Consider the following 10,550-nt stretch of genomic DNA (forward strand, 5'->3'; position numbering starts at 1 on the left):
CAGGATTTGCCAGCACTTGGCCCATAACCTTGAATGTTATGACGTGCCAAGTACTCATCCAGGCACGTTTTGAAGGACGTGAGACAGCCCACCTCTGCCACCCTCCAAGGCAGTGCATTCCAGGCCGTCACCACCTTCTGGGGAAAAATGTTTTTCCTCAAACCCTCCTAAACCTCCTGCCCCTCGCCTTGAACTTGTGTCCCCTCATAACTGACCCTTCAACAAAGGGGAACAGCTGCTCCCTATCGAAAGAGAAAATGCTGGAATCTCAGCACCTTTGTCAAAACTTTGTCACCAGCTTTGACAAAGAGTCATTGGACTCGAAACGTCAGCTCTTTTCTCTCCCTACAGATGCTGGCAGACCTGCTGAGATTTTCCAGCATTTTCTCTTTCGTTTCAGATTCCAGCATCCGCAGTAATTTGCTTTTATCCAGCTGTTCCCGATCCACCCTACCCATGCCCCTCTGAATCTTGTACACCTCGAGCGTCGCCCCTCAGCCTTCTCCAGAGACAACAACGCAAGCCTACCCAACGTCTCTTCATAAGTTAAATGTTCCATCCCAGGCAACATCCTGGTGAATATCCTCTGCACCCCCTCCAGTGCAATCACATCCTTCCTATAATGTGGCGACCAGAACTGCACACGACCCTCCAGCTGTGGCCTCACCAAAGTTTTATACAACTCACAACTCGACCTCCCTGCTTCGATAATCTATGATGAAGTGGGGTGAATGTGAGGATCAAAGGGGGAGGGTTGGTGGGAACCAAAAGTGACCAGCTATCATTCATCAACCAGCACCACCATCCCATACCTGCAGCTGTACTAATCACTTTTTCCGTCTCTCTCACACACAAGGGGAAGAAAAACTATTGGTGGTTCCCAAGGAAAATGGTGAGAACAAACCAGCTTTTATTTGACACAGCCTCCACCCTCTTGTTAATGAGCCAGAACACTGAATTCTGCACAGGTTGAAGGGTATATAAAGGAGCAAGCACACTGCAGATATCACTCAGCTGCACTCTCTCCAACTTGAAACCTGTTGGTGCCGAGAAAGAAGGAACAACAGGCAGGTGAGTGGAGGTAGACTTTCTCTCTCTCTTTCTTTCTCTCTCTCTCTCTCTCTCTCTGCATTGGAGTAGGAGATCAGAAACTGACCCTCGATCAGATTGAGGGTCCATGACACTGGGGCTCTGGAGCCAGCCTTGGATTTGAGGGGGTCATTTGAAATGAAATGAAATGAAAATCGCTTATTGTCACGAGTAGGCTTCAATGAAGTTACTGTGAAAAGCCCCTAGTCGCCACATTCCGGCGCCTGTTCAGGGAGGCTGTTACGGGAATTGAACCGTGCTGCTGGCCTGCCTTGGTCTGCTTTCAAAGCCAGCGATTTAGCCCTGTGCTTTCTACCCCTCGTTTGAAGGATTCCGCACTAAAATGCTGATGCAGTTAATCCCAGTGAGTGGAGCTCTGGCTCAGAACACTGGGCTGACATCCAGTGGGTAAGAATCATAGAATTTACAGTGCAGAAGGAGGCCATTCAGCCCATTGAGTCTGCACCAGCCCTTGGAAAGAGCACCCTACTTAAGCCCCATGCCTCCATCCTATCTGCTTTATCCACATAACCCCACCTACCTTTTTTGAACACTAAAGGCAATTTAGCATGTCCAATCCACCTAACCTGCACGTCTTTGGACTGTGGGTGGAAACCGGAGCACCCGGAGGAAACCCACGCACGTACGGGGAGAACGTGCAGACTCCACACAGACAGTGACCCAAGCCGGGAATCGAACCGGGGACCCTGGAGCTGTGAAGCAACTGTGTTAACCACTGTGCTACCGTGCTGCCCCTCCCTTTTCTGGTGAATTCTCCCCTCACTCCGCAAACCCACCACCTCCACATGGGGGTCTAGGAGCCTATACAATCCACCCAGTGTAGTGGATGAACTACCCCCCCCCCCCTCCCCCCCCCCCTCCTCCTCCCATCAGCTGCGATCACAATGAACTAGGGGCTAGAAAAGGAGAGCTCATGTCCATAGCGTGTCAGACTGTTAATCTACCCGTGAATCTTTCTGCTACTACACTTTTGGAACAGTGCGAAGGTACAACGACTGTCAAGCTAATAGGGATCTTGCATCTTATTCCAGAGCCTCGTGCACCCTGTGACACTGAGTGCTTTGAAAATTTCATGGTGACAATGCAGAAACTCCAAGTTTATTTGTCACTGGGTTTTATCCTGTAGCCCTGTAAGAAGATTTGAAATCTGTAATCAGGTAAGATCTTGCTCTCAGGAATATATTCTAAGAGTGAAAGGTGCACTGAAACCCCACTCAGATGTGTGGGGCACATGCAGACGTTGGTTACCCGCACCCCATTCAGATGTCAGGTAGGTTCTTCCCCCTCTCAATCCAGCACCGAGAAGATTGAAACATCATTTCATTCTATCGAAACAATTTGGGTGAAATTCAGCACATCTGCAGAAATGACATTCTTAAAGTATCCTTTGTTCGGATGTAAGATACCTGAGCTTAAAGGTTTGTCTGAAGTTTCGGTTTTATTTCCCTCCTATAGTTTCACCATGAAAATCCTCGACGTCCTGGGAGCTGGTGACATCAACTCTGCCATTTCAGAATGCAAAGGTAAAGTTTTCATCTTTCATAGACTAATCTGCCAAAAGGAATCGGAAGGGTTAAAGGGATTCTAGGCAAATATGCAACAGTGCGAGACCGTAGTCTGAGACCATTGCAGCATTATATTCCACAACAGGAGTCTCAATAGTAATATAGGCCTGGGGGAGGGTGGTGAGGTTAACTCTGTAGGAAAACATTAAGCCGCTTTATAAGGAGAAAATGTATATAATTTGATAAGTAGTAATAATTTATATTACTGTGCAGAGAACATTGAGGGGATCGCCCTCCACTGGTGTTAACCCTGCCGCAGTGGATAGCATTCTCACCTCTGAGTCAGAAGGTCATTGGTTGAAGACCCATTCTGCCAGGTTTGGGGGCTTTTCACAGTAACATCATTGCGGTGTTAATGTAAGCCTACTTGTGACAATAAAGATTATTATTATTATCTGGGTTGATACTCTTAGTGCAGTACTGAGGCTGTGTTGTACCAGCAGAGGTGTCATTCTTTCAGGTGAAAGGTTAAACTGAGGTCCTCATCTACCCTCTCAAGAGGATGTAAAAGATCTCGTGGCTGCCATTTTGAAGATTTAGGAGGTCTCTCCAATGTCCTGGGATCAATATTCAACCATCATTCAAACAGATTACTTAGTCATTATCCCATTGCCGTTTGAGGGAGTTGGCTGTGCCCAAATTAGCAGTCGCACTTTCCCCATTGATTATAGTGACTGCACTTCAAAGAGTACTTCATTTCCATAGCAGCACGGTAGCATTGTGGATAGCACAATTGCTTCACAGCTCCAGGGTCCCAGGTTCGATTCCGGCTTGGGTCACTGTCTGTGCGGAGTCTGCACATTCTCCCCGTGTCTGCGTGGGTTTCCTCCGGGTGCTCCGGTTTCCTCCCACAGTCCAAAGATGTGCAGGTTAGGTGGATTGGCCATGATAAATTGCCCTTAGTGTCCAAAATTGCCCTTAGTGTTGGGTGGGGTTACTGGGTTATGGGGATAGGGTGGAGGTGTTGACCTTGGGTAGGGTGCTCTTTCCAAGAGCCGGTGCAGACTCGATGGGCTGAATGGCCTCCTTCTGCATTGTAAATTCTATGATAAAGTGTCAAGATTGTGAAAGATATGAGTCAAATGCAAGTTCTTTCTTTCTTCCACCATTGAGGTATTAAATTGCGTTCACTCTGCTGTCTCTGGCTAGAACCTGGTGGATTATCAGTTCCATTAAAATCAAAGGGATAAATATTGAGTAAGTTCTACCAGGACTTTGTTGGATTGCTGCCCACTGCAGCATAGGTCTGTATCATTGACTTATGTGGAAGGAGGAAATGGAGGGGCTGAAGGTCCTCCTTCACCTGTGGTGGCAGTTGTGAAACTGTTGCTAGCATGGTAATGTTTGGCATTTTCCAAACTTTTCCTGGACTCAAGCCTGCCTGAAATGGGCAGAACAGCGTTTCTGATTCAAAGAAGCATTGTAGCCATTGCTAAGATAGCCACAAGCAACTCCAATAGAGTATTCAGGAGAAACCACAGAGTGGTTGCAATGTGGAACTTGCCGCCGCAGGGAGTGGATGAGGCAAGTAACACTAGATAAACACATGAGGGAAAAAGGAATAAGAGGATATGCTGATAGGGTTAAATGGAGAGGGTGGGAGAAGTCTCACGTGGGCATAAATGCAGACATGGATCAGTTGGGTCGAATGGCCTGTTTCTGAGCTGCACATTCTATGCAATACTCTCAAACCAGATCATGCCGAGTTGTGCAAATTCTGCACCCAACTCTGCCCAATGGGCTGTAAGTGGTGAGGCTTTTAAAACTTTTCTATTGATGGGAAATTAAAGATGTTGCAATGAGACGGCCTTAAATTATAATTGTTTAAGCTTAAAATGCTGCCTCCCCACCGCCCGCAGTTATACTGTAGCGCATGTTGGTGCAAGGCCACTGCTGTAAAATGGTCCTGGTGCCAACCCTCCAGTACTGTTATGTTCAGCTCAATTGTGTGTTACAAAGTCTATCACCGCATCAAAATGTGACAAAAGTCCAGGGGGTTCAAATCATAGCGTGCAATATCAGCACTGATCATGTTAACACTTGTATGAAACTCGTCCGCTTGTTGTTTAATGAAGACCCTTTCAGGCATCGCACAGCAACATTGTCATTGTGGAGAAGTCAGGAGTCTTTTATCTTTCATCCCAACCTATCAACGAGCTGAGGGGCAAAGTTCTTTCAGTGCTCCACAAAAGTAAAGACTTGCAGGGTCTTCTCAACCCTCTTCCTGGCATTCTCATTGCTGCTGCATTTCTCTTCCCTTCCCCAGCTCTTGACTCTTTCGACTTCAAGAAGTTCTTTGGAACGTGCGGCCTGACCAAAAAGTCCATGGAAGACTTGAGGAAAGTCTTTGCAATCCTGGATCAGGATGGCAACGGGTCCATCGATAAAACTGAGCTCAAGTAAGCACACATTGCACGTAAAGCTGTAAGTAGCAAGATTCAGCAGGGTGGACCTTCGTATTCAACCCATTCATAAGGTTGTCAACCGTGATCAAATGAAATGTATTCCCGGAGGTTTCAGCACATGATTTTACCCCAACTCCAGCCATTCATTGACCAACATATCTGTCCTTGTGACGCAATACCTTACTACATCAATTGGAAAGCAAAAGGACTCATTTTACCCAATTGTATGTTCAAAGAAAATTTTAATCAACCATCTATTTAGATGACCCTATAATTCTTCTCCAAGACTATACACAGCAGTGTCCTGGGAATTGATCTACAATTCCTGGAGTCTCCAGGCCAATCCTGGAGGGTTGGCAACCCTACACACGGCCAATAATCTGATGGAGCCAAACGCCCCATTTATTCGATGACTCGCCTGTTCTTCGTTCCATTGACTGGAATTTAACCCCATATTTCAAATTCTTCTGTCTTCCTCTGAAAGAATGCAGCCATCTTTTACGCATGACTTCTCCTGGTACTGCCTTTGTGACACCCTGTTAGTTTCTGACAAGGTCTGTCTGGCATTGGAGCGGGTGCGCAGCTAAACGTAATTGCTGTCACAGGCCATATGGTCTTAAGCAAACTTGAGGAACTCAAACTGATCTTGTTGGGAGGTGGCACAAAATGGAGAGTTGCAAATTGGCTGCACATTTTCCACCCTGCCCATTATTTAACACGTTAACTCCATTGCTCCATTGGGAAAGGCACATGTTGAATTTCTATTGCCAATTCACTATCACCCACAACAGAAAATGAGGATCCTTGATTATGATTATAGTTGGAACAGAAGGAGACCATTCAGTCCCTCATGTTCTGCCATTGAATCAGATGGTTAATGATTTGTGTCCTAACTCCATATCCCTTAATACTCGTATTATACAACCCCCCCCCCCCCCCCCCCCCCCCAATCCATTTCTTTCACATGACCAAACTCTCCGGGAACAGTCCAATCAGATTTGGCAAACCTACTTTATGCACTGTGCTGAAACTGATCTGGCAAGATGGTCTCTCACACCGAACCTGGTAAGAAGTGGCTGCAAAGCCAGTTTTACCTCAGTCCCCATTGCCACCTATAGACCTGTGCATCAATTAACAGCAGAAATTAAATCTATAAAGCCACACTGGAAACTCTTGGCCACACAGCTGCTCTGTCAAAGGGACTACGAGAATAACAGCAATAGAAGCAACAGTCCCATGACAAACATACTGCAGATGCGGCAAATCATAGTCATTGTTTTACAGCACAGAAAGAGGCCCTTTGGCCCATCGTGTCTGCACTGGCCATCAAGCACCTATCTATATTAATCCCATTTTCCAGCACTTGGTACTTAGCCTTGTGTGCTGTGGCATTTCAAGCGCTCAGCTAGATGCTTCTTAAATGTTGTGAGAGTTCCCGCTTCTACCACCCTTACAGGCAGTGAGCTCCAGATTCCTACCACCCTCTGGGTGAAAAGGTTTTCCCTCAAATCTCTCTAAATCTCCTCCCCATTACTTTAACCTCCCAATTAAGGAGAAACGTTTCTTCCTACCCATGTCCTTCATAATTTTGTGCATCTCGCTGAGGTGCCCCCTCAGCCTTCTCTGCTCGAAGGAGAACAACCCCAGCCTAACCACCCTCTCTGCATAGCTGAAATGCTCCAGCCCAGGCAACAACCTGGTGAATCTCCTCTGTACCCTCTCTAGTGTTAACCGTAACAGCCTCCCCGAACAGGCGCTGGAATGTGGCGACTAGGGGCTTTTCACAGTAACTTCATTTGAAGCCTACTGGTGACATTAAGCGATGTTCACTTTTCACTTTCACTAGTGCAATCACATCCTCCCTATAGTGTGGTGACCAGAACCGCACACAGTACTCCACCTGTGCCCTAACAAGCATTTATACAGCTCCAGGATAATCTCTTATATTCTGTGCCACAGCTAATAAAGGCAAGTATCCCATATGCCTTTCTAACCACCTTATCTACCTGTTCTGCTGCTTTAAGGGAGCTATGGACACTCACCCCAAGGTCCCTCTGGTCTTCTGTACCTCCCTTGTCTTGTTAGGCCTCCCAAAATGAATCACCTCCCACTTTTCAGGGTTAACTTAATCTGAAAATTCTAAAATCTGAAACAAAGAAAACTGAATAAACCCCACAGATCTGAGAGAGTCCATCGATGGTGAGAAAGTGCAATCTTTGGGAAAGAGTGCTTACTCAGAACCATCGCAATGAATGCCTATCTGATTCCTGGTTGGTACCAAGCTTTCTCAAGGGAACTAAAATTGCACCAGCTGGCTGGATGGGATTTGAACCATGCCCCCCCCCCCCCCCCCCCCCCGGCCCAATAGCTAGCCTTGAAATTACTAGATCTGTGACATTATCACCACCCTGATTGCTGATACTATTGAACAAAGAGACTTTAATGTGCTAACATCAATTGAATGAAAAATGATTGGTGTCAATCTGCTGAATCATGCTTTTGATGGATGACTGGAGAACACATTAATCATCAGTCTTCACGGGTAATTCAAACTGCTTGACACAGATCGACTAATTAAGCCATCGCTGTTCTATTCAATTCCAAACATCCGGGTGACTTAATTGGCAGAGGAGCCAGAGGCAAGATGAGCATTTTATTATTTTACACAGCGAGGTGTTGTGATCTGGAATGTGCTGCCTGTTGGGTTGATGGAAGCAGTTTCAATCAAAATTTTCCAAAGGTAATTGGGATATATAGGTTGAAAAGGAAAAATAAACACAAGGTTATGGGGCAAGAACCGGGGAGTGGGATTAATTGGATAGTTCATACAAGGATCCAGCACAGGGGCATGATGGGCCAAATGGCCTCTTTCTCTATCATGTTTTATAATTCTGAAGTGGGATCCTGGAATTTGTTTTGTTTTACAAGGAATCACGTTCTGCAACTTCATTTTTATTTTTATTTTCTATTCTGTTACGATCACAAGACTTATTTTCACTGCCCCTGCGCTCACTGATCTCCATGACTCGCACTGGTAAAGCTTCAATTTTACTATTTGCTTTCTTTTCAAATCCCTCCATGGTCTCGCCCTTTCCCTATCTCTGGAATCCCCAGTCTCACAATCCGCCGAGATCTCAGAGCTCCTCTAATTCTGTGTCCTTGCAATTCTCCAATTCCTATGGTCGCCATGCTTTCTACTGTCTTGGAATGAAAAAAAATGAAAATGAAATGAAAATCGCTTATTGTCACGAGTAGGCTTCAAATGAAGTTACTGTGAAAAGCCCCTAGTCGCCACATTCAGGCGCCTGTTCGGGGAGGCTGGTACGTGAATTGAACCGTGCTGCTGGCCTGCCTTGGTCTGCTTTAAACGTCAGCTATTTATCCCTGTGCTAAACCAGCCCCTAAACCACCCCCAATCTGTTGCCCTAAGCTCTGGAATTCTCTCCTGGACCTCTCCACCTCTCCTCTAAGAAGCTCCTTAAAATTCAACTCTTCAATATCTCCTGATGCAGCTGGGTGTTAAATTGATAATCGCTCCTGTGAATCGCCCTGTGAGGATTGTACTAAGTTAGGGGGCGCTAGATAAATGCAAGTGCTTTTTGTTGTTGGTTGATCACCAGTGCCGATTTCTCTGCGTCAGATTGTTTCTTCAGTATTTCTCCACCGATGCCAGAGTACTGAGTGATAAGGAGGCTCAGTCAATGCTTTCTGCCGCCGACAATGATGGTGATGGCAAAATTGGATTTGAGGGTAAGCTGAACACTTTTTAAACAAAACTCTTGGGCAATTGCGATACAGAGCAGAACAGAAGTGGTTTTGCTTGTCAGCTGTGGGTCAGTTGCTCGCATCCCATCCCAAAGACATGATCCAGGCCTACACTCTCAGTGCAATACTGAGAGTTTGCTTCACTGTTGGAAATGTTATCTTGGTGTCAAATGTTAAACTGAGGTCCTGTATGTTCCCTCTGGCGGATATTAAAGATCCCATGCCAATACTTTCTCCCTGGTGTCCTAGAGAATATTAATCCCTCAATCAGCATCAGATGATCTACTTATTATCACATTGTCATTTGTGGGCGCTCGCTGTGCACAAATTAACTGCTGCTGTGACTCCATTTCAGAAGTGCTTCACTGCACTTTGGATGTCCTGAGTTAGTGAAAGGCATTATGCAAATACAAACGATTTCCTTATAAAGTGTAACAGATTTTATTTTTTCACTGTATTTTGTTATGCAAGTTACTTTACAAAGTAATTTGCCCGGTGTGGGTCATATGTCCATCTGTCTCCCTCTCTCGCTCACTCTCTCTCTGTTTGCACACTTGCCACTGACGCAGCATTTCCATCAATTATTTTTAAAGGACAATTATCACAATCCCTGAAAGGGGAAAAGTAATCACAGAAGAAATACTTGAAGTGAAAAAAATTGCCGAGCTCAGGGGAAAGACTGCGGGGAGAGGAGTTGATTGGGCAGCTCTTTTGAGGGGGACAGCACAGGGACGATGGGCCGAACAATCTCCTTCCGTGCTGGGTCATTCTATGGCACCTCTCACCGGAGACAAAAAGTGGTCCTGCTTTCAGGCTGCCAACAAGGCTTGTGTAATGGGTCAGAGGTCAGAGGCCTACTCAGAGGTTACGCCTGCCCCTCAGTTACCTCTTGGCACCCATCAGTTTGATGCAACGAAGCTTCAGCGTTGAGGCGAACTTAAATCTGCATTTCATCTCACCCTGTTATTGATTCATTAATGTGGGCATAATCATCAAGTTGTATTTTACAGCAAGGAAGGAGGTCATTCGGCCGATCATGTCTGTGCCAGCTGACAAATGGATAGCCAGCCTAATCATACTTTCCACTCTTGGTCCAAAGGCTTGTTAAATTCAAGTACATTTCCAAGAGCATTTCAAGTGTTATGAGGGTTTCTGTCTCTACTACCCTCTCAGGCGGTCAGTTCCAGATTCCCACCACTCTCGAGGTGGAGGATTTCCCCTCAAATCCCATCTAAACCTCTTATCCTTATTGCATGCCCCTGATCATGGACTCCTTAACCACGAAGAATAGTCTTCTTATCTATTCTATTTAGGCCCCTCATCATCTTATATTAGGTCATCCCCCAGATTACTCTGTTCCAACGAAAACAACTCCCGCCTGTCCAATCTTTCCTCATGTCTAAAGTTCTCCAATCGAGGCACGATCTTCATTAATGGCCTCTGTACCCCCTCGAGTGCAATCACATCTTTATCTTTTCATTGCAGAATTCCAGCGACTCGTTCACTCCTAAAGAAGACCAGAGACCGAAGTCAGAGTCTTTGCGTTTAGATACAATCTCTGAGACCACCGGCCACGCAATGTGTTTGTACAGTCAAGGTGCATAAATGAATGTACACTCATAGAAATGCTTTGTGATATGATTGATTTGCTTGCTGCTTGAGGAAAGGTTCCTCATGACTAAATAAAATACTTTTTGGAAACAAA

At 45.7% G+C, this 10,550-nt stretch overlaps 1 protein-coding gene across 2 annotated transcripts; it reads left to right on the forward strand.

Annotated features, from left to right (window-relative positions):
• Nucleotides 1-884: 884 nt before the first annotated feature.
• On the forward strand, nucleotides 885-10,550 carry LOC119978964 (parvalbumin, thymic-like). 2 transcript variants are annotated; one of them, XM_038820913.1, is made up of 5 exons: nucleotides 885-1,071; nucleotides 2,566-2,633; nucleotides 4,942-5,074; nucleotides 8,721-8,830; nucleotides 10,331-10,550. In XM_038820913.1, the coding sequence occupies exons 2-5, from the start codon at nucleotides 2,573-2,575 to the stop codon at nucleotides 10,354-10,356; spliced, it is 330 nt and encodes a 109-aa protein (XP_038676841.1). In that variant the 5' UTR covers nucleotides 885-1,071; nucleotides 2,566-2,572; the 3' UTR covers nucleotides 10,357-10,550. The 2 variants fall into 2 exon arrangements, with proteins under 2 accessions (XP_038676841.1, XP_038676842.1); XM_038820914.1 differs by having other exon boundaries at nucleotides 1,030-1,081.

Source organism: Scyliorhinus canicula, chromosome 15 (genome assembly GCF_902713615.1).
Source record: "Scyliorhinus canicula chromosome 15, sScyCan1.1, whole genome shotgun sequence".
In the NCBI taxonomy this organism is placed as follows: domain Eukaryota; kingdom Metazoa; phylum Chordata; class Chondrichthyes; order Carcharhiniformes; family Scyliorhinidae; genus Scyliorhinus; species Scyliorhinus canicula.